The following is a 25,220-nucleotide window of genomic DNA, read 5'->3' on the forward strand; positions in this document are numbered from 1 at the left end:
TGCTGGGAATGCCTCAAACAACCTGTTTACCAGAGTTGCTTGTTTGTAAGCCAATATTAGCTCTAGGTTCTCCTGTGGCATGATGTTGTGTAATTTGCCTTTATAGCGTGGATCAAGGATGCTGGCCAACCAGTAGTCATCATCCCTCATCATTTTGGCAATGCGGGGGTCCCTTTTTAGGATCCGCAAGGCATAGTCACACATGTGGGCCAATGTTTCAGGTGTCAATGCTGCACTGCCAGTGGTGGGTGGAGGAGCACTTTCTGGCAAATCCACATCCCTCCAGTCACACACAAATCCTGTACCTGACCTTGGCACGTGGCACGCCCACATGTTCTCTTGCCCCGAGAAGCATCCTCCTCCCCAAAATAATCATCGCCCTCATCCTCCTCCTCATCTTCCTCTTCTTCCTCCACCTCGTCCACGCCAGTTCCCTGACCAGACAATGGCTGACTGTCATCAAGGCTTCCCTCCTCCTCCTCCTGTTGCTCTTCAGCTGAAGACGTCTGATCCTTGATGTGCGTCAAAGTTTGCATGAGCAGACGCATAAGTGGGATGCTCATGCTTATGATGGCGTAGTCTGCGCTTACCAGCTGTATGCATTCCTCAAAACACTGAAGGACTTAACAGAGGTCTTTCAGCTTTGACCACTGCACACCCGACAATTCTATGTCTTCCCTCAAACTGCCTGCCCGTGTACACTCCCACAAATGCATAACAGCCTGCCTCTGTTCGCACAGCCTCTCAACCATGTGCATGGTGGAGTTCCATCTTGTAGCAACGTCTATGATTAGGCGGTGCTTGGGGAGGTTGAGTGATTGCTGCAGCTTCTGCATACAACTGGAGTGGATGTTTGAGCGATGGATGTGCGAGCACAGTCTTCGCACCTTATGGAACAGGGCTGTTAACTCTGGATAATTATTTAGGAAGCACTACACCACCAGGTTCAAGGTGTGAGCCAGGCAAAGTATGTGTGTGAGTTTTGAAAGGGCTATGGCTGCCACAAAATTCCCCCCATTATCACTGACTACCTTGCCTGGCTCAAGATGTACACTGCCCAGCCATGACTCAGTTTGTCGATGCAAGTAGTCGGCCAGTACCTCCACGGTGTGTCTACTGCCGCCCTAAGACATCATTTTTAAAACAGCCTGCTGCCGCTTACCACTAGTTGTTCGATAGTGGGACACCTCGTGTGCAACACTGACAGATGTGGATGGAGTGCTCGTGCGACTGCGCTCTGTCAACGAGCTTTCGCTTCTGGAGGAGAAGGAGGAGGCTTGAACGCCTACAGCCAACTGTTTCCTATACCGTGGGCTAGGCAGCACTGTTCCACCGCCGCTGTCCCCTGTGGAGCCTGCATCCACCACATTAACCCAGTGCGCAGTGATGGAGACGTAACGGCCCTGGCCATGCCTGCTGGTCCATGCATCTGTTGTGAGGTGCATCTTTCCACTCACGGATTGTTTTAGTGCATGGACAATGCGGTCTTTCACATGCCAGTGGAGGGCAGGGATGGCTTTTCGAGAAAAGGATTGCCGACTGGGTAGGTCATAGCGTGGGACAGCGTAGGCCATGAGCTCTCGGAAAGCTTCGCTTTCTACCAAACGGAAGGGCATCATCTCTAATGAGATCAGTTTGGCAATGTAGGCGTTCAATGCCAGTGTACGCGGATGAGAGGATGAGTACTTTCTTGTCCTGCTCAGAGTGTCTGGTAGGGCTAGCTGGACTTGAGAGCTGCATATGGGGGGAACTAGCATTGGACATGACGGACTGAGAAGGGGTTGGTGATGGTGAGGGTGGTGATGGCCTAGATTCAGTGTTTCCTCGCGAAAATATTGTGATTGCCTGACTGGTTTGGCCTAGCGACGACACCTCAACATTTCGTGATGGTGGTGTGCTTAGCAGTTGCCTTACAGTGGGGGAAGCGATGGAGCGTTGCCGGCTAACTTCAGTCGGAGCAGGTGCACATGTGCTACCTGATGTCATGGTTAGGACATGGTTAATGTCCTGTTTTCACAGGGTTAACTTTTGCCGGCCTCTCTTTGGATCTGGGAGTGGTATTTATACTCACTCCAGACTAGCATTCTCTGTCAGCTATACTGTTATTCTGGCTGTGTGTGTGACCGACCCCCCTGGTGTGCGTGTACTGCATTGCATGTTTGATTCCCGTGTATGACCCAGCCTGTCCCCTCACTTTGAACTCCGTCTCACGTTTTAGGTATAATTGTCTTCTCTGGTTCTGACCTCCTGGCTTGGCTATTGTTACTCCGCTACCGTTTGCCCCTATTGTACCGTCTATTGCCCATTCTGGTTTTCTGATCTATTGCTACGTCCTGACTATCCGCTCTGTCTAACCCTTTGGTACTGTCCTGTTATCTCATGCATTGACCCCGGCTTGATCTGGTTTCCGCCCCTGTCTATGCCCCTTGGTAACTTGTCCCGTAGTTACCTTTCTAGGAGTTTCCCTGCAGTTCCTAGTTCTGTGGAGCTTAGGCCACGCCCCCAGCAGTCACATGCTTCAGGTCCTGATAGTTTGAAGCACACATTGTCACCGCTGCTGCCCTGCTCCACAGGTATCTTTGAGCACGGTTTTTTGTACTCAGGACATGCGCACTGGCTCAGTGAGCGAGCGTAGTGCGGTGTTCCTGACACCTGAGCTTTTGTAGCCCGTCCACACTTGCAAGTGCATTTTGGTTAAATGTCTAAGCATTAGAGTTGAGCGAAACGGGTCGGTTATATTCAAAAGTCGCCGACTTTCGCTGAAGTCGGGTTTCATGAAACAAAACCCGACAATAGTGTGAGGTCGGCCACGAGGTCGGCGACCAGAGCACCAAAGTCGCGTTTCAAAAGATGCTTCCAGCGCTCTTTTTCAGCCAATGATGAAGGACTCACTCTGTGGGCAATGCGATGACATAATGACATAGGCATCGGTCACCACCATCTTTGAGAAGGGCATGCAAGTGATTGGCTGGCTTTGTGTGGCGTCACAGGGGCTATAAAAGGGCGTGAACACTGACCGCCATCTTACTTATGGCGATCTTAGCATAGGGAAAGCTGCTGCTGATTCTGTAGGGAGAGCGTTAGGCAGGGAAGAAGAACCAAAAAACTGCTTCTGCTGTTAGCGATTTCCACTTACAACACAACACTTTGTGTGCAGTGACAGGGGAGGCTCTATTTTTGTGCATCAGCTATGTTGGTTATTAGGCTGCCTTATAAGGCTCCCTGATAGCTGCATTGCTGTTTGCACACTGCTGTGCAAACTGCTTTTTTAAAAGCAAAAATACTTTTCTTCTTCTTTTCTGCACAGTTACCAAGGGTTCATTTTTCCACCCTTTTGTGTGTGCACTGTGCAGCAGTCCTGCTTATTATGCTGCCTGCGTCCATACTTGGACTGAGAGCATCATTGTCAGTGTCCTCAAATCTCTAGTGAGATCCAAAATCTCACCAATCCTATAGACACCCTCCACCCTCCACCTTGTCATACACCATCCAATTTCAGCCTGTTACATTGAGGTGTAATCTCTCCTGGGCCAGAGACAATAGTTCTGCATCCTCAAATCTATAGTGAGATTCAAAATCTCACCAATCCTATAGACACCCTTCACCTTGTCATTCACCATCCAATTTCAGCCTGCTACATTGAGGTGTAATCTCTACTGGGCCAGAGACAATAGTTCTGCATCCTCAAATCTATAGTGAGATTCAAAATTTCACCAATAGTAGATACACCTTCTACCTTGTTTTACAGTACCATATAGCTGGTGGTATTTTGGATACATTTTCACAAAAATGAGCAAGTATGGTGGAAGAAGCCATGGAAGTGGGCGGGGGTTGCCAGCTGGTCCCGATGGTGGTGGTGGTGGTGTTGCATCTGTTGGTAGTGGCAAAAGCACAATAGCACCTAAGGCAGGAGGTGTTGAGCCTGCGTCATCATCTGGCTCCACAAGGCCTCGAAGGCTCTCTTTTCTGGGAGTAGGTAAACCACTTTTAAAGCCAGAGCTTCAGGAACAAGTTTTGGCTTACATTGCTGACACAGCCTCCAACTCTCTCGCCTCCTCTTCTGAAGTTTCAAAAAATAAAAGCACTGAGTTGTCATTGGAGGCTCCTGGTCAGGAACAACACCTTACCTTGTGTCCTTCACCCCTACCAAAAGTGAAGGATGTGGCAGGCCACACTACCGATTACTCCATGGAGCTCTTTTCACATACCATGCCTGGCTTAGCAAGTCAAATCGTGAATTCCCCAGTCCAAGATGAATCTGACATGGAGTGCACTGATGCACAGCCACTGCTAGATTTTTCTGCTGGTACATTCACACAGAGCACTACATTGTCCTCGCAGTGTACTGAGCCAGAATCTGACCATGATGAAACTCAGGTGCCCCTTCCCGCATACTATACCACCTTACACGGTGACACAGAGGAAGGTGCACATGAAATTGAAGAGGAGGTGATGGATGACCCAGTTGTTGACCCAGATTGGCATCCATTGGGGGAAGAGGGTGCCGCTGCCAATAGCTCAGAAGAGGAGGAGGAGGATCCGCAGCAGGCAACGACATCGCAGCAGCTGTTATCTGGCATGACCATAGCAATTAAAAAATGTGTTACAAAAACCAAAAGAGTTGCAGGACAGCTTGGCCAGACAGTCAAATTAGCACAGTGCGCAAGGTCTCAAAATGTCTTCCATAGTGGGAAGAGTGCAGTGTGGCACTTTTTTGAACAAAATCCTAATGATCAGGCAAAAGTTATCTGTAAGATGTGCGCTAAGACCTTTAGCCGAGGGAAAAATCTGAGAAATTTGAATACCAGTTGCATGCTTAGACATTTAACCACCATGCACTTGCATGCGTGGACGGACCTACAAAACCTCACGTACCACACGTGCACCTGCTCCGAATGACAGTAGTCAGCAACGCTACATCGCTTCCCCCCCTGTAAGCCCACCGGTTAGCACACCACCAGCAGCAAATGTCGAGGTGTCGTCGCAAGGGTAAAGCAGTCATGGAATCACAATGTTATTGCTACAAAAGACTGAATCTAGGCCATCAGCAACACCACCAACACCATCACCAACCCTCTCTCAGTCCGCCATGTCCACCGCTAGTTCCACCATATGCAGCTCTCAAGTCCAGCTCACCCTCCCAGAGACTCTGAGTAGGACAAGAAAGTACTCATCCTCTCATCCGCGTACACTGGCTTTGAACGCTTACATTGCCAAACAAATCTCGTTAGAGATGATGCCCTACCGGTTGGTTGAAAGCAAAGCTTTCTGTGAGCTCATAGCCTACGCAGTACCACGCTATCACCTACCCAGTCGGCACTTCTTTTCGCGAAAAGCCATCCCAGCCCTCCACGTGCATGTGAAAGACCGCATTGTCCATGCACTCAAGCAATCAGTGAGTGGAAAGGTGCACCTCACAACAGATGCATGGTCCAGTAGGCATGGCCAGGGCCGTTACGTGTCCATCACTGTGCACTGGGTTAATGTGGTGGATGCAGGGTCCACAGGGGACAGCGGCGGTGGGACAGTGCTGCCTAGCCCACGGTATAGGAAACAGTTGGCTGTAGGTGTTCAACCCTCCTCCTCCTCCAGAAGCGAAAGCTCGTCCACAGAGTGCAGTCGCACGGGCACTCCATCCGCAGCTGCCAGTGTTGCACACAAGGTGTCCCACTATCGAACAGCTAGTGGTAAGCATCAGCAGGCTGTGTTGAAGATGATGTGTTTTGGCGACATCAGACACACCGCTGAGGTACTGGCCGACTACTTGCAGCGACAAACTGAGTCATGGCTGGGCAGTCTACATCTTGAGGCAGGCAAGGTAGTTAGTGATAACGGCCGGAATTTTGTGGCAGCCATAGCCCTTTCAAAACTCAGACACATACCTTGCCTGGCTCACACCTTGAACCTGGTGGTGCAGTGCTTCCTCAATAATTATCCGGAGTTACCACCCCTGCTCCATAAGGTGCGAAGACTGTGCTCGCACATCCGCCGGTCGCCCGTACACTCCAGTCGTATGCAGAAGCTGCAGCGATTGCTCCACCTTCCCAAGCACCGCCTAATTATCGACGTTGCAACAAGGTGGAACTCCACCCTGCACATAGTTCAGAGGCTGTGCGAACAGAGGCAGGCTGTAATTCATTTGTGGGAGGATACATCGGCAGGCAGTTTGCAGGCAGACATGGAGTTGTCTGGTGTGCAGTGGTCGAAGCAGAAAGACCTCTGTAAAGTACTTCAGTGTTTTGAGGAATGCACACGGCTGGTAAGCGCAGACAACGCCATCATAAGCATGAGCATCCCACTTATGCGTCTGCTCATGCAAACTTTGACGCACATTAAGGAGCAGGCGTCTGCAGCCGAGGAGGAAGAGGAGGAGGGAAGGCCTTGATGACAGTCGGCCATTTTCTGGTCAGGGAAGTCTCGTGGACGAGGTGGAGGAAGAAGAGGAAGAGGAGGAGGAGGATGATGGGGATGATTATTTTGGGGAGGAGGATGCTTCTCAGGGGGCAAGAAAAAATGTTGGCATGGCAAGGTCACATACAGGGTTTGTGCGTGACTGGAGGGATGTGGATTTGCCAGAAGGTGCTCCTCCACCCAGCACTCGCAGTGCATCATTGACACCTGGAACATTGGCCCACATGTCTGATTATGCCTTGCAGATCCTAAAAAGGGACCCCCGCATTGCCAAAATGATAAGGGATGACGACTACTGGTTGGCCAGCATCCTCGATCCACGCTATAAAGGCAAATTCCAAAACATCATGCCACAGGAGAACCTAGAGCTAATATTGGCTAACAAACAAGCAACTCTGGTAAACCATTTGTTTGAGGCATTCCCAGCACACAGCGGCGGTGATGTTTTTCCAACAAGCCGTAGGTGGCAACATGGAAGAGGTGTTCGTGGTGCACACAGCCGAAGTGGCATTGGACACAGAGGTTTCATGACCATGTTGTGGACTGATTTTTCAAGTACCGCTCACACGACTTGTAATACTGCATCGATCGAAAGTGACAGGAGACAGCAGTTGTCAACTATGGTAACAAACTACTTCTCCTCCCATATCGATGTTCTCCCTCACCGGTCATTCCCCTTTGACTATTGGGCCAGTAAACTTGACAACTGGCCTGAATTGGCTCAATATGCCTTACAGGAGCTCGCTTGCCCTGCTGCTAGTGTGTTATCTGAACGAGTCTTCAGTGCTGCTGGATCAATCCTGACAGAAAAAAAGACCCGTCTGTCGACCCAAAATGTTGATGATCTAACCTTCATTAAAATGAACCATGCATGGGTTTCAAAGGATTTTGTCCCACCCTCCCCTGCTGACACGTAGGTTGCCAGAAAAATGACTTGCTTTTGTCCTCCTCTTCCGTGGACTTCTCCAATTACTCCATTTGCAGCTGCTGAATGTCCAACATCAACATATGCCAATTTTTCCACATCCCTAACTGGGCTGCCTCCCCTCACAGTGCCGGGGTCACCACCTTGCGCACGCACCCGTGCGAGTGCCGTTGCCCTGGACAGGTGGGTGGGCACACTGTTTGGCAACGGCACTGGCACAAGGTCCCTCATAGTAGAATCAAGTGTCTCTGACGGTGGGGGTGCAAACCCACCGTCAGACACACCGGCGTACTATGAGGGGCCCTGTGCTAGTGCCGTCGCCAACGAGTGGGCCCCCCCCGCTTGCTCAGGATCACAGCACTTGCAAAGTTGAAATACTTACCTCTCCCTGCTCCACCGCCGTGACGTCTTCCGCGTTTCCTGACAGTGACATTCTGGTCAGAGAGCGCGATGATATCACGTCTGTACACCCTCTGCCTTAACAGTCCAAGTGCAGTGAGATGGAAGTTGGGGACGACGAGGAGTCCAGACTAGTACAGGGATTCCCTAGCGAGAAGACTTATTTAATAGTTTTCAATGTTGGGACAGCTATTTTTGGGGAGCACTATACTCTGGAGAATGATATATGAGGCCCACCATACACTGGAGCATTCCAAAGGTGGACATCAGACACTGGAGCAGCATTTACAGGGCCCATTATGCACTGGAGCATTAGAAATGGGGCCCATTATATATGGAGCATTATTTGGGCCCATAACACAGTGGAGCTTCATCCATGGGGACCAACATATACTGTAGCATTATGTGGAGCTCATCATATACTGTTTCAAACATTATATGGGACCAATGATTCTGTATGGAGAAATATATGGGCCTCATTACTCTGTATAGCGCACTATGCGGTGGCCATAATACTGTATGGAGTAATATACTGTCCGTTTTTGGAGCTATTGGAGAATTTAAAATGGATATCAGTCATCAGATGTAAGAAGTGAAGTATTTTTCACTGTACTATACCGCTATTTTTCTGCCGTATCAGAGGATCATGAATTGTGGCATGTGTTAAAGGAGCCGAATGACACTCTTTGGCCCTGGGCCCACGAAAATCTGGAGCCAGCCCTACCCCCCCACAACTTTAGCCAAATAACCCCCAGTTTTCAATGCCTAACTATTATTATAAAGTAAATTAAGGTTGACAAGCTTAAGTAATAAGAATTGATGTTTTTGGCATTAAAATGGGCACTGTAGGTGTGTCTCCTGTCCTCCACTCACTGCCGACTTTTCTTCCCCATTGACTTGCATTGGGTTTCGTGTTTCAGTCGGCCTTCGACTTTTCACGATAATCGGCCGATTTCGTTCGACCCGACTTTTGAGAAAGTCGGGTTTCATGAAACCCCACTCAACCCGAAAAAAGGCAAAGTCACTCATCTCTACTAAGCATGCAAATGGTATTCAAATTTCTTAGATTTTTCCCTCTGCTAAAGGTCCTTCGGCACTTCTTACAGATAACCTTTGCATCATCAGTGGGATTTTGTTCAAAAAAGTGCCACACTGCACTCTTCCTACTATGGTACAAATTTTCAGGGCTTGCACACTGTGCTAATTTGACCGTCTGGCCAAGCTGTCCTGCAACTCTTTTAGTTTTCTTGCCAAGTTTTTTGACAGCTACGGGCCAGCCAGATAACCGCTGCTGCGATGACGATGCCTGCTGCGGATCCTTCTCCTCTTCTGACCTATTGTCACCACAGCACCCTCTTCCCCCAATGGATGCCAATCCGGGTCAACAACTGGGTCATCCATGACCTCGTCTTCAATGTCATCTGCACCTTCCTCTGTACCTTCCTCTGTGTCACCGTGTAAGGTGGTATAGTATGTGGGAAGGGGCACCTGAGTTTCATCAGGGTCTGATTCGGACTCAGTAGACTGCGAGGGCAATGTAGTGCTGTGGGTGAATGTACCAGCAGATTCATCTAGCAGTGGCTGTGCATCAGTGCACTCCATGTCAGATTCATCTTGGACTGGGGAATTCAGGATTTGACTTGCTAACCAAGGAATGGTAAGTGAAAAGAGCTCCATGGAGTAATCTGAAGTGTGTGCTGCAGCAGCCTTCACTTTTGGTGTGGGTGAAGGACACAACGAAAGGTGTTGTTCCTGACTAGAGGCCTGCACTGACGACGTTGTGCTTGCAGTTTTTGTAACTTCAGAAGAGGAGGCAATAGAACTGGAGGCTGTTTCGGCAATGTAAGCCAAAACCTGTTCCTGATGCTCTGGCTTTAAAAGCGGTTTACCTACTCCCAGAAAAGGGAACCTTAAAGGCCTTCTTGTGCCAGATGATGACGCAGGCTCAACACCTCCTGCCTTTGCTGCTATTGTGCTTTTGCCAGAACCAGCCGACGCACCACCACGAGTACGAGCTGCGCCCCCCTGCCCATGTCCGCGGCCTCTTCCACCATACTTCCTCATGTTTGGGAATATGTACCAAAAATACCAGAAGAGAGATGGTTCTGTATGAGGAGCGTACAGCTGTGTAAGGTGTATTAAAAAGATTAATCTCCCTATATATTTTGTTAGTCACAGACGCTCTACCAGTATGTATTTGACCGTAATCCAGCAAGCAGATATACGGTACTGTATCAGAAGTGTACAGCTGTATACGTTTTTAGTGAAACTAACAATCTCCGTATATGTATTTACGGAGTGTCACACACACACGCTGACTCTGTATAGATGTGACTGGCAGATATACAATACTGTTTGAGAATCGCACAGCTCAATACGGTGTATGGAGAAATGGAAATGTCCATATATGTATTTACGGAGTGTCACACACAGTGTTAGGGCTGGCAGAACGCACCAAATTATAAAATAATAGTAACTGCGTTCGCAGCCCGTGGTCCACCGTGCAGAGGTGGTACACTGCTGCTAAGTAATGGCGGAGGAATTAAGCGGTGTGAAACCAGTCACACGTGGGTTACGTCACCCAATGTGAACAGGGGCGAATTCTGTTAATGCACAGAGCCGCACAACCGCTGAACGTAGATGCCGGAGCCGGTTAAGCTCACAGAGCCCGGCCGAAAGAGCGCACAGTGTATGGCCACAGAACTCTACCCCAAGGACACGGGGTTAGAGTCCTTCTAGGCCCACTGAACGCGTGGCGTCGCTGCCGCAAACGCCGCTATAGACGCTGGCTATGGAGCACGTGCACTGAGGCGTGCCGAGTCCCTGGTGAGGACTGATGCCTGACTCAACCTCTGTCCTACCTACGCCTAAGCCTGGGCGCTAGCAGGCTAGGCTGCACAACACATGTGTACCAAGGGTGGGGGTTTCTTAATGAGTCATTCACCAGAGACATTCATGCATGCATGCATACATCACTCACTCCACATAGTCTGTAAATACAGTCTTATCCTAGCGCATGGCCGAGCGGCCATGCGAACCTTTTATAGCCGCGAGCGTCCGGGACCTTCCTGGCTTCTCGGATGGGCCAATCCGAACAGGAGCAGGACCTGAGCACGTGACCTTCGATCTCCAATGGGAGATCACTCCACAGGCATGCTCAGTGGCCCGACATGGGGACTTAGTCCCTGGAGAATCTCGCTGCTGAGCAGCATGTATTGTCATAGCTGCGCCAGAGGTGGCAGCAAACCCACGGAGCTGGTCTGGGCAGAGCGCCTGGACCGATGAGTTTGCTGAGCAACCTCCTCTGCGGCTGGAGAGGAATGGGAGACCGCTGGAAATAAGGCTCGGGATTCTCGCTGTGCAGCGACAGAAATCCGACGCCTAACACACAGACACGCTGACTCTGTAAAGATGTGACCATAATTTGAACGGCAGAAATACAATACTGTTTGAGAAACAGACAGCTCTATACGGTGTCTGAATGGAAAATTGTAAATCTCCGTCTATTTTTATACGGAGTGACACACGCTGTCTCTGTATAGATTTGACCGTAATCAAACAGCAGATATACGATACTGTTTGAAAAGTGGACACTTCTATACGGTGTAGGTCTGGAAAAATGGAAAATCTTCTAGTTTTTTGTTCCAGAGTCAGACACGGATAGCTTCACTGTTTGAAAAGCGGACACTTCTATACGGTGTAGGTTTAGAAAAATGGAAAATCTCCTGTATTTTTTTGTTCCAGAGTCACACACAGATAGCTTCACTGTTTGAAAAGCGGACACTTCTATACGGTGTAGGTCTGGAAAAATGGAAAATCTACTCTTTTTTTTCCAGAGTCACACACAGATACTGTAGCTTGTATTTGTCCGTGATACCAGCCGGTACACGGTAGTGTGTGAGAAGCGTACACCGCTATACGGTGTGTGAAAAAATGAACGCTCGGTAACTGAGCAGAACAAAATGATGAAAGTTGGAGTGCTTTGAAAAAAGCAGTTTGAACAGCAGTGTGCACACAGCAATGCAGCTATCAGGTAGCCTTAAAAGGCAGCCTAATCACCACCAGCGCTGCTGCACACAACTTAAATCCTCCCCTTTCACTGCACACTAACTACAGTGAAAAGCGCTATCAGCAGAAGCTATTTTTTTCTTCTTCCCTGCCTAACGCTCTCCCTATTCAGAATCAGCAGCAGCACCTCTCCCTATTGTAAGATCGGCAGAAGTAAGATGGCGATCGGCGGTCATGGCCTTTTATAGGCACTGTGACGCCACACAAAGCCAGCCAATCACTTGCATGCCCTTCTCTAACATGGTGGGGGCCACTGCCGATGTAATCGCGTTTCCCACAGTGTGCGTCCTTCATGATTGGCAGAGAAAAGGCGCTGGAAGCATTATTTGAAACGTGACTTTGGCGCTCGGGTCGCCGACCTCATGGCTATCCTCACGGTGTGGTCGGGTTTCGTTTCATGAAACTCGACTTTGGCGAAAGTCGCCGATTTTTGAATTTGACCGACCCGTTTCGCTCAACTCTATGCCTGACCATAGATCTTGCCTTTTGACTATATGTTTGCCTAGCCCCTTTGTCTTGATACACTACCAGTCTGGACTTCTGACCTCGGACTGTGACCTGCTTTCTTTTTTATCTTGCTACTGTGCCTTTGACGTACACTCTCGGTATTTTACCCCGGATTTCTTGACTCCTCTGCCTCATGGCTTATCCATGAGAAGTGACGATAGCCTGCATCACATTACAACTGGCGTTATACATTTTTTCACCAGTATGAATCCTATTCGTACACTTTGTGCTCCAAAGCCTAGAATCATCACAGTTCCAGTTGTGGAGTCAGCTGTCTAACTTGATGAATATGTCCCCCAGATTGTTGCTGATGGCAGTGGCAGTGATGTCTGTACTTTCAGGCGTGCAGTTGGTATCTCCTAAAAATGTATTGACCCTTCCGGATACATTTTCAGGAGACAGAAAACAGTTTATAGTGTTCAGAGAGCGCTGTAAGTTATTTTTTAATCTATGATCCTGGTAAGGGGATGAGTTCCTAGGACTTGGTAGTTTTCATTGTCCACACAAGTCCCAAAACGGTCTTATGTTAACGCCTTCTTTAATGCCTTTGGTTTAATTTATGATGAACCAGACAGAATTCAGGTTGCGGAGGGAAAGATCATGAACCTGACACAGGAGAGTTGCCCTGCTGAGTACTATAGTACTGAGTTCCAGCAATGGTTCTCTGAAGTTCAATGGAATGATGCGGCACTCAGATGCCAATTCCATAGAGGCTTTCTGAAGATCTAAGGACGCTCTGGCTCTTCATGCTCCTCCTTGTTAGTTGGATTAGGCCATGACCCAGGCCATAAGGATGGATCATTGTGAGCAGCAGGGTCCTTTTTATATTCCCTGTGAGAATGTCCTTTTACCTAATGTGGAGCCAATGGAAGTTGGAGCTGCCTGTTCTCGTGATGTAGAGAAGAAATGTTGACGCAATCTTGGACCTTGTCTCTATTGTGTTCTCGCTGGACATTTTCTAATGGACTGTCCAACCCACCCTCAAGCAAGCCATTGGGAATTTGGGTGATTGTCGAGGGAGTCACCCAGACTTCCAGGTAACTTTTTACTCCTCTGTAAAAGTACTGCTTAATGTGGTTTTATCTTTCAAGCACCAGGTGTTATCTGCATTGGCTTTCATTGAATGCGGGTCTGCAGCAAACTTTATTGATTCGAGACTGGTTCTGAAAGTAGGATTAGGGACAATTAATTTGGAAAGTCCCACTAAAATTTTCACAATTGACAAGACACTGTTACTTCAAAATCTTGGTAAACTGGTAACGTTGGAATTCACTCTTCACGTTGGAGCATTTCACTCAAAATCCATCTCCTGTTTTTTTTTGGGATAACACACCTGCTGGGCTGGAGCTGGGGCTTCCATGGCTGCATATTCACAATCCTGCTACTGATTGGTGTCAGAAGGATATTGTTGAAGGGTTATCCAGTCTAAATTGATAATTCTGCACTCACTCTGTGTGACGGCAAACTTAGGAATCCAGAGAGAGCACGCACTGTGCACTGTGAGGATTCGTCAGTTTCTGAACTGGGACCGGCAGGTACGTATGCGTTCTGCATACTCCCGGCAAGAGTCCATAAAGTGAACGCAGCCTCGCTGCATACACTTGTATTGAGCGGGGCCATGTCCTCTTGATGGCCATCCTCACTGGACTGACGCGTCAATAGACAGGGAGCGGCCGCTCTCTATACAAGTGTATAGAGCAAGGCTGTACCCACTAGGTTCTGGCCAGGACTATGCATATCGCATATGTACATGCCAGACTCGGCTCAGAAACCGGGTAATCCTCGCAGCGCACAGTACATGACCTTAGTTGATTCATAAGTTTGCAGTCACACAGAGTGACTGTAATCTTATCATTTTAGGCTAGGTTCAGATTTGCGGATGTCAGAGCTGTGGAGGCCTGCGTAGTTCCTCCATGAAGCTCCGCCCATTGTCGCACCTCCTCCGTTCAGCTCCGCCTACGTCTGCATGCGGCCTGTTTACCTATCTTTAACATTGGGTACGCAGGCAGGCCAAAGTACTGCAGTACGCAGGCGCCGGGAAAGGTCAGAGAGGTCCGGCACCTGCGCAATGCAGTACTCTGTTCTGCCCTCAACATGGCAGAGAATTACGCCGTGCAGGAGCCACAACAGAAGCAAGGAAGAGGACGTCATCACTATAAGATGGGAGGCTTTGACCCTGACCGCGACACCCATCGGACCCGGACTGCACCGGACCGCCCCTCCAGTGAGTACAGTATAACTTGTTTTTCTTATCTTTCAGGTTACATCGAGGGCTTATTTACAGCATTACAGTATGCTGTAGATAAGCCCCTGATGGCGGTGGCCGCATCTCATAGGGCAAAAAATAGGTGACAGATTCCCTTTAAGGTGTTTCATGGCGGCTCAACAGGAAGACTGGTCATCATTTTTACCTCTTGCTGAGTTTACCTTTAACAGTCAGGTCAATTAGTCTACTGGACCCTCACCTTTTTTGTAATTATGGTTTTCTTCCCCATTTTGATTAATTTTCTAGACGTTTTGAGTGTCCTGGGGTGGAAGTTACCATACAGAAACTGGGGAATGTCTAGGGAGAGGTTCAAAAGAATATTGGGGTTGCTCACATTCACCAAAAACGGAAGGCTAATAGAAAATGTTCGGTGAGTCCTGTCTTTAAAGTAGGTAATAAAGTTTGGTTGTCATCCAAAAATATTAAACTTAAAGTACCAGCAGTGAAGTTGGATCCTAAGTTCATTGGCCCTTATGAGATTCTGGAGGAAGTCCTTCCAGTGACTTTCAGATTGAAATTTCCTCCATCCCTTTGTATTCCTAATGTTTACCATAGCTCCCCATTAAAGGAATTTGTCCCTTCTGTATTATCTCCATTGTTCCTGCCTTTTCTGGTTTCAGTCATTAGTGGTTTATAGTATGAGATAGAAGGGAATGTGGATTCTCAGAAGGTCCGAAATTACTTTCATTATCTTGTTCATTGGAAGGGATATGGACTCGAGGGGAGATCCTGGGTCCTAGCTAGATCTGTGAAGGCGAATTGTCTGGTCAGGGCCTTCCATTTAAGATTTACTGGGATACCTGGTGTAACAGCAGCGGCCGTGCCCGCTGCCGTCCCACTGGCACCGGGTCCCCCCGCGGCAGTCACTTACCCGGCTGGTTGCGCGCTCCCTCCTCCCTCCTGCTCACGTGCGCCTTCTCCTCCTGTCTCTCGGGCAGCTCCCCGCCCGCACATGCGCACTAATTTGGCCGCCTATAGTTACTCTATAGGTTCTCCCTCTGTCCTATGGTTGTCCCTTGTCCCAGCCTTGCTGTCTCTGCCACTGCTTGTTCCCCTGTCTCTCTGCCTGTCTTCCGTCCTGTCTGGTCCGTGTTCCGTGGCCTTCGCTCCCCTGTTCTCCGCTCCCATTCCGCCCTCTAGTGTCTGGCCGTTCCCTGTCCTGTTCCCCTGCCTGCTGTCTGTCTGTCGTCCTCGTTGCTCTGGTACTACAGCTCTGTATCTCTCCTCGCCCTCTCCATATGGAGCCCCGTACCTTGGTTCCAGTGCAGCCTCTCAGTCCTGCCTGTGGCCACTCCGGTCCTTCGATTCTCCTGGATCACTCTGCCGCATTTGACACTGTGGATCACCAGCTCCTCCTCACTATGCTCTGTTCTATAGGCCTCAAGGACACAGCCCTCTTCTAGTTCTCCTCCTACCTCTCTGACCGCTCCTTCACTGTATCTTTTGCCGGCTCCTCTTCCTCTCCTCGTCCCCTTACTATCAGGGTCCCGCAGGGCTTAGTCCTAGGCCCCCTCCTCTTCTCTCTATACACTGCCCCTATTGGACAAACAATCAGCAGATTTGGGTTCCAGTATCATCTCTATGCTGATGACACCCAATTATACACTTCTTCCTCTGACATCACCCCTTCCCTAATTCAAAATACCAAGGATTGTCTGTCTGCTGTCTCTAACATCATGTCCTCCCTCTATCTGAAACTAAATCTCTCCAAAACTGAACTTCTTGTGTTTCTCCCCTCTACAAACCTCACTCTACCTAACATCGAAATAACCCTGGAGGGTTCAACCATAACTCCCAAGCAGCATGCCCACTGTCTTGGGGTTAAATTCGACACTGAACTTTCCTTTACTCCCTATATCCGATCACTCACTCGCTCTTGTCACCTGCATCTTAAAAACATCTCCAGAATCCGACCTTTTCTCACCTTTGTAACTGCTAAGACTCTTACTGTCGCTCTTATTCATTCTCGTCTGGACTACTGCAACTCTCTTCTGATCTGTCTCCCTCTTACCAAACTTTCTCCTCTACAATCCATCTTGAATGTGGCAGCCAGGGTCATATTTCTGTCCAGCCGCTTCACCGATGCCTCCATCTTGTGCCAGTCATTACACTGGCTACCTATTCGCTACAGGGTACAGTATAAACTCCTCTCTCTCACCCACAAAGCTCTCCACTGTTCTGCACTGCCTTATATCTCCTCTCTCATTTCTGTCTATCGCCCTACATGTGCCCTCCGTTCTACAAATGACCTAAGACTAACATCCCCCGTAAGCTGAACCTCGCACCTCCGTCTCCAAGACTTCTCTCGTGCTGCTCCAGCTCTCTGGAATGCACTTCCCCAGATGATCAGACTGATACCTAGCCCTGACCTATTCAAGCGCGCTTTGAAAACCCATCTCTTCAAACAAGCCTACCACATCAGTAAGCTAACTTTGCCCTGTTCCCTCCTTCCAAATATTATTCTGAATCTGCACCCTACTATTCATCTGTCTCCACACCCTCCATGCACACGATAACTGCACTTGATACTTGACTATTGCACTTAAACACACGGGCTGATGACCGGATCATGCAGCTTTATATGAAAATCCCTATTTATTATAATTGCCAGACCTGAATTAACAAGCACTTTTCACCTACTGTGTCCCCCCCCCCCCCCATTTCCTTGTAGATTGTAAGCTTGCGAGCAGGGACCTCACTCCTAATGTCTCTGTTTAAATTGTCTTAACTTGTATTGAATTTATCGTCTGTACATGTCCCTGCTTAATTGTAAAGTGCTGTGGAATATGTTGGCGCTACATAAATAAAAATTATTATTATTCGAGCCGCCCCTCTTGGTTTCAGCTGTCGCAGTGTCTGATCCCCCGCGGGCCTGCCCCTAACGGTCCCTGTATAGGGGTCTGTTCCACCTGGTGCGCTCGTCCCGGGGACCTCAGTTCCACGACCCAGAGGGTCCACTCTCGGACGCTGCCAAAACCCCTGAAGCGTCACACCTGGGGCATACCTGGAGGTTCGGTAGCCTCCCCTAGAATAGTGGATACTGTCACAAATCCACCACTCACTGTGTCCTAGGAATGCAGTGAGTGACAGCTCTGCTACCCAATAGATGTCAGGGCTTTGCTGGGCTCATTGTTGTGTATAGGATAGTCCTGCCACCCAAACAGGGACTAGGGCATGCTGACCCTCCCCATGCTAATTTATGAGTGCCCAGCAGCTCAATCAGGCCTGGTCTGCTCGGCTTCCTCCAGGTGTCGCCTTAATGTGTGATTGCCTGACTATTTAGCTGACTGGTAATAGTCAGACCATTGCCAGTCATAGCTTTGCTTAGTAGTGTGCGTTCATTATGCTTTTGTGTTCTGTTGTCCCGATCTTTTGCTGCCTTGTCTCGAACCTTGCCTTTTAACTATTCATTTACCTGTCTCCTTTGTCTCGATCCATTACGATTTAGGATTTCCGTGCTCAGACTGTGACCTATTTTCTCTTTTGTCTTGACCTTATGCCTTTGACATACACTCTTGGTATTTTATCCCGGACTTGTTGACTCCCCTGCCTCATGGCTTTTCTGTGAGAAATGATGACAGCCAAAGTCATAGTTTTCTTACCATCTGTATTTTCATAAACAGCAGTGTGCAGCACGAACGCCACATCTCCCTTTTCCACCAAACACCTAAAATCAAAAGGAAAAGTTTAACTGAGCTCAAGTAGTAAACATGTAAGCTACAAGGTGAATCTGAAAAATACAACAGTTTCCTTTGTGTGGTTTGAACAGGGACACAGATAATGGAAAAATGGTGAACTTTTCCATTAATAAAAAAAAAAAAAAAACAACATCAGCTCACCACAAAGTCGAGGCAAATGTAAATGTAAGGCTGGAGTCACACACAACGATAAAAAAATTGGTCCGATTTTTACGGTCCGAAATCGCACAAAGGTTTCTTGACCAGGGATCCGTCTGTCATCCGAATTTCCTGTGATGATGCGATTTTAATCGCATCTAAGCATCCATTTGACATCCGTCTGCCGAGATTTTCTCGCTGGCTTGCAAAATGGACATATAATGGAGCCCAATGACAGGTTTTCAAACACAAAGGAAAGAATAGATATAGACACATAGAATACATATAAATACATATATACACTGCGTTCCAAATTATTATGCAAATTGGATTTAAGTGTCATAAAGATGTAATTTTTTGTTTTTCAAATAAACTCATAGATGCTATTGTGTATCAGAGCTCTTTGGATCACTGAAATCAATCTCAAACGCCTGTGATAATTAGTTTACCAGGTGAGCCCAATTAAAGGAAAACTACTTAAGAATGATGTTCCACATTATTAAGCAGGGCACAGGTTTCAAGGAATTTAGGAAAGAAAACGGATCTCTCTGCTGCTGAAAAGCATCAAATAGTGCAATGCCTTGGTCAAGAGATGAAAACATTAGATATTTCCCAAAAATTTAAACGTGATCATCGTAGTGTTAAGAGATTTGTGGTTGATTCTGAGCACAGACATGTTTGTGCTGATAAAGGCAGAATGAGGAAGGTTTCTGCCAGGCAAGTTCATCGGATTGAGAGAGCAGCTGCTAAAAAGCCATTACAAACCAGCAAACAGATATTTAAAGCTGTTGGTGCCTCTGGAGTCCCTCGAACCTCAAGGTGTAGGATCCTTCAAAGGCATGCTGTGGTGCATAAACCTACTATTCGGCCACTCCTAAACAGTGTTCACAAGCAGAAATGGTTGCAGTGGGCCCAGACATGCATGAAGACTAATTTTCAAACAGTCTTGTTTACTGATGAGTGTCGAGCAACCCTGGATGGTCCAGATGGATGGAGTAGTGGATGGTTGGTGGATGGCCACTATGTCCCAACAAGGCTGCGATGTCAGCAAGGAGGTGGAGGAGTCATGTTTTGGGCCGGAATCATGGGGAAACAGCTGGTAGGGCTCTTTAAGGTTCCTGAAGGTGTGAAAATGACCTCTGCAAAGTATATAGAGTTTCTGACTGACAGCTGTCTTCCATGGTATAAAAAGCAGAAATGTGCCTTCAGGAGCAAAATCCTCTTCATGCATGACAATGCACCATGTCATGCTGCAAAGAATACCTCTGAGTCATTGACTGCTATGGGCATAAAAGGAGATAAACTCATGGTGTGGCCACCATCTTTCCCTGACCTCAACCCTATAGAGAACCTTTGGAGTATCATCAAGCGAAAGATCTATGAGGGTGGGAGGCAGCTCACATCAAAACAACAGCTCTGGGAGGCTATTCTGACTTCATGCAAAGAAATCCAAGCAGAAACTCTCCAAAAAATTCACAAGTTCAAAGGATGCAAGAATTGTGAAGGTGATATCAAAGAAGGGTTCCTATCTTAACATGTAACTTGGCCTGTTAGGATGTTTTGGAGTTAAATAGCTTTTTTGTTCGGTGAATGTGACCTCCTAATGCTGCAAATTCCACAAATGAACATTTTCAGTTCTTTAAAACATATCAAATGTTTAGAAATTCTACTGTGCGTAATAATTTGGAACAGTGCAATTTGAGTTTTTATTCATTTTGGAGATTATACTGTTATCACTGGGAGGTTTCTTCAATAAAATTCGATGCATACTCTAACGGGTGATGACTTTTATTAGACTGACTGTCATTTGTACCGACTATTTAGGAAAATCAGAGAAAAATATCATTTGCATAATAATTTGGAACACAGTGTATATATATATATATATATATATACATACATGTCATAGAGACACATATATATATATATATTTATAATTCATACAGTTCTTCATAACTGAATAGCCGCTGAAACATTTGCCGGCTTTTGTAAAATCATTCCCCAACCTGACATGAAATGACACATGGTTTACATACAGTTAACCATTTCATTTTTTTTTATATGTCAATCACTAGTAATTAGATGAGGGTTTGTGTGGAAAATTTTGGAGTTGTAGGTGTTAATTTAAGGGGTTAATTTGTTGTAAAAAATTGCGGGGACTCCGTCCAGCCTCAGTGACATCAGCGGGAGTCCCTGCAATTTTTTACAAGGAATTAACCCCTTAAATTAACACCTACAACTCCAAAATTTTCCACACAAACCCTCATCGAATTACTAGTGATAGACATATAAAAAAAAATGAAATGAAATGGCTAACTGTATGTAAACCATGTGTCTTTTCATGTCGGGATGGGGAATGATTTTACAAAAGCTGGCAAATGTTTCAGTGGCTATTCAGCTATGAAGAACTGTATGAATTATAAACATATATATATATACATATAAATATATATATATATATATTGTGAGGTAGCGCTGTCATGTAAGTAGGGGATTCTCGCGTGGCAGCCACAAAAATCACATCCGGCACCTGGATTTTCATATACCATCACAGTCCATATGGTTTATTGTTCAGCATAAACCAGCGTAATCAACATACCAGTCATATCAGCATAGCATCTATTGGATAGGCTAATCAGCCTCAGCGTTATCTCACCCGTCAGGGTTCCTTATGCGGCTTCACCATCGCATACGTTAGTTCCCTCCAGGGAGCTCTCAGGCACACATCGCCATTGCTCACACACAGCCGCTCCACAGGCTGTTAGTGAGGAGATCCTTCTCCTCACGGGACCTTCCAAACTGGACCAATCAGGTCCCAGCATTCACCCATGTGACCTACCCTGGCCATGATATATGGTCCGTAGCCACACCCACCGGGTCACATGGCTATGACCTCATCACAGGTCCTTCACATACTCACATAGCCTTTTACTATAGGTGTTATCAGACACACCCTTGGGTGGATTTGTAGGCAGCTAGAACCCGCCCATCTCTCCAGCTGCCTGAAGGCTTCTCCCTAACACATAGGCACGAAAGATCAGCTCTGCAGATCAGCACATAACCAAGCCTTCATCTCAAAGCCACCCACTTTGAGATACACAACGGCCACTCAGTATTCTGCCACTCATCCTCTCTCTTGGGACACCCACACAGCGCCCCCTAGTGGACACAGTGGTCATTACAACACATACCCCGCCCCTTTGTTCAAACTTGTGGGGTTGAACACACAATCTTACAACAGGATCTTGAGACTGGGCACTCATTACACCTTGCCCCCCAGGTCGAGAGAACCGTCTCCATCTGTCATACGGCCTCATCTCTGCGTTAGGCATCCCCCGCCCCCAGCGGCCAAAATATCGGTCATTGTCTTTGACCCTCCAGTTGCAGTCTGTCTGCGTCATCAGACACTGTTTAGTCATCACCCTCCTAGAATGCGCTTCGTCACCTGACCATTCTCCCACTGACCACCTCTCCCGGTTGGTACGGTCATCAGTCTTAATCGGTCCTACTCTCTGGCCTGAGTCTGACACATTCAGCGTCTCACAGGAACTGCGGTCTCTCAGCCTCGCACGGCCCGTCAAACTGCCACTTGTTGACATTCTTCGGCCACCTGCCATGTCACTACTTGGAGGAACCCTTCGGGTCCTTACATCTTGGGTTGGAGGCGGCCGCCACCTGGTATTCTATACTTCTTTATTAATTCGCTGACGGTCCTGCCTCAACTGCTCAATTTCTTGCAGGTACCCCACTCGATACTCCATGAGCATCCGAAAATCTCTCAGGCTCTCCATGGAGCCAACCACGATGATGGGAATTCTACCCACTTCACTGGATACCGGGTCTTCATTATCAGGAGGGATCCTCATCCTCACCACACCGGAGATATTCACGAGGTCTTGCATCACCTTCCCGGATCTTCCATTGACTCTCCCAATCAGAGCTTTGGGTACCGGAACCACATCTTTCCGCAAACCCTGCCGATCCATAGCCTCCCTGGCTAACTCCAGGCGTCGAGCAGCTTTCACATTACTCTGCCTGACCAACTGTTTGATGTGGAGACACTGCAAATGCATCTCTTTCAGGACAGCTACTCGGTTTGATGTATCTTCTCTGGCGGATATTGTCACTAACTGCCGAGTCTCAGGTGCCCAGTGCACCTCACACGCCTTGACCGCCTCCTTGAAAGCCTCATGTACACCTTCCTCCGCACAGGCGTCTTGCATGTCTTCTGGAACGTCAATCACAGTCTTGAAGGACGTGGTCTTGCTCTCTTCCAGGCCAGGAGGCTCTGGCCTTACCACGGACACTTCCCTCACTACAGTGGACCCGACCGGGTGACTGTCTTCTTCAGTTCATAACTCATCAACTTCACATGGTTGGATGACTTCATGACCCTTGGCCACTATGGCTACTGGCAGTTCTGTCTTATTATCACTCACGCTCACTCGCGGTAAGTCTTCGTCCAACTTCTCTCGCAGAAGACTTTTTACTACTCCTCTGAGTTCCTCCATCTCTTCCTTGAGGTTCTTGTTCACACTTTGCCATGTGGACAGGTGTCCTCTGAGCTCCAAGATCTCTTTCTTGAGCTCCGCGACCCTGTGCTCAGCCATTTGTCTCAGGACTCTTTCTCGTTTGACACACTCATCCACCTCCTCTCTGAGGGCCTTATTCAGTCCTTGCCACGTTACCATGTGGCCTTTGAGCTCAGAGACTTCTTTCTCTAGCCCTGCTATTCTGTGTTCCCTTTCTTTCTCAGAGCCACAGTCACCCCAGAGATTAAGTCATCCCTCCAGTTACTCACTAACCGTGTGACTACTTCCGCCATCTTATCCACCAGGTCAGCGTCAGTTTTGTCACGAGTTTCAGTCAGCACAGCACTATATTCTGTCCTGGTGGTGGCTACTGGCAACAACACGTCACAGTCACACCACATCGTACGATGAACCCCCAAGATACTCTCTATCAGTGTGTCAGCTCCGCTCTTTTTGTTTACCACACCATTCTCATTCACACTGTGGTACCCTTCAGGTGACGTCAGGTCAGTAAATTCATCTAACGCAATTCTTTCTCTGGTCGCCCCTACGTCTGGCCTGTTCACGTTAGGAGGCGTCAGCGTCTTCGTATTGGTTAGTCCAACAGTAGGAACGTCTCGACCCTCGTGGCATATATCATCAAACCTGACAAAGTCCCGGCCCCACTCCAAGGCATACACTAAGTCTGATGGTATACTGCCCCCTTGGCACTCACTGCCTTCGAGCCCCTCAAACATTATTCTGTCAAACGCATAGTTCACTGTGACCCCATGTGCACAGCGAACCTGGACCATTTTCTCGGTCAGACAGAAAGTGAGAGGAGTTCCTACCAGCGTCACCTGACTCTTTGAGTCCAACCGTCCCGAGATTCCTTCCCGGTGCAGCATCACAGTACACACCTGCGGCCAGTCATCACTCGGAAAGAATATCCCACACTCTGGAAATGACATACACGAACATTGCAGTTTCCAAGACATACCCACTGAGCCAACCCGTGCTGCCATTTCCTCAAACTCGGCCCCTTCCTGGACCACCACCCCAATTTGGGTTACCTCCTCCTTCTGAGACTCCACCCCTTTTTGGGTTACCACCCCAATTTGGGACTCCACCCCCTTTTGGGACTCCACTTCCTTTTTGGTTACCACCCCAATTTGGGTCACAGCCCCCTTTTGGGACTCCACCCCCTTTCGGGATCTACCCATGTCTGTTATACCGGTCTTCTCAGACCACAGTTCACACCACACAGTTTATGTCTCTTATGATACCACACAAGTCTTTGTTGGCACCACCACAGCTCCTGCTGTCACCGATCACCAGCACCACCGGCTGCTGTTCACACACAGCGGCTGGTGTCACTGCAGCTCCTGCTGCGCCGTCTTCGTGGACCCGCCGATCCACCGGAAGCCGCTTGTCACCTTCGTGACCCCACTGAGCCACATCAAGCCACTTGTCACCTTCTTGACTCCCACTGAGCCACCGCAGGCTGAGTCGAGAAAAAAGAAGAAAAAAACACACCACAAAAAACTCAAAAACTCACGTGTCCTGACTGTGTGCTATTCCGGACGCTCCTGTCTCCACCTGAGACCGTCCAACACACAGGGCGCACCGGGTGCGATTCAGGGAGCGACCCTCCTCCCAGGGTCTCCCCACACACCGGCCTCACCAGGTCCAGGGGCTCGGCGGGTGCTCTTCAGGACATCTGTCTCCGCCTGAGACTGCCCAACACTCGCGCCTCACCAGGTCCAAGGTCACACCACGTGCTCCTGGGATCCGACTCTTCCCCCAGGGCTGACCCTCCAGGACCTTTCCTCACTGGACCCTCCAGGTACACTGTCTTCTTCACTGACCCAGGTCAGTACCACACGAACACCTGTCCGATACCTGTGTCGGCCACACGGGTCACCGTTTTACTCATTGACCCAGGTCAGTACCGCACGAACACCAGTCCGTTTCTCCTGTGTTGCCCACACAGGTCCTCAGGTACCTCTTCTCCGCAGAGGCACCCTAGCAACTACCAGTCTCTTTCTCCTGGGGAAGCGGCCGCACTGGGCTCACCGATCCAGACAGTGCCTTACTCACTAGGCTGTCCCACGGTTTCCAGAACCACAGCCGGACAGTGGCTTCCCCACTTGCAGGCCATCACAGACTCAGCAGCCGGTCAGCAGCACATCACACGGCTTCCACAACCATCAGCCATCAGAAGAAAATAACCGGGTGCCTCTAGTAGTCATCACCTACAACCCAAATCTGGAAGTGCTAAGGGGAGCTGCATGGAA

General features: G+C 48.4%; 1 protein-coding gene across 1 annotated transcript in view; it reads right to left on the bottom strand.

Annotated features, from left to right (window-relative positions):
- LOC141091158 (saxiphilin-like) overlaps nucleotides 1-25,220 on the bottom strand; it is a 244,216-nt gene that overhangs the window by 14,017 nt on the left and 204,979 nt on the right. Inside the window, exon 17 of the mRNA XM_073576562.1 lies at nucleotides 18,179-18,243. Within this exon, the coding sequence (XP_073432663.1) occupies nucleotides 18,179-18,243 (65 nt within the window). The remainder of the gene's footprint in view (nucleotides 1-18,178; nucleotides 18,244-25,220) is intronic.

Source organism: Dendrobates tinctorius, unplaced genomic scaffold (assembly GCF_039654945.1).
Source record: "Dendrobates tinctorius isolate UK_male_01 unplaced genomic scaffold, ASM3965494v1 ptg000049l, whole genome shotgun sequence".
Taxonomy (NCBI): domain Eukaryota; kingdom Metazoa; phylum Chordata; class Amphibia; order Anura; family Dendrobatidae; genus Dendrobates; species Dendrobates tinctorius.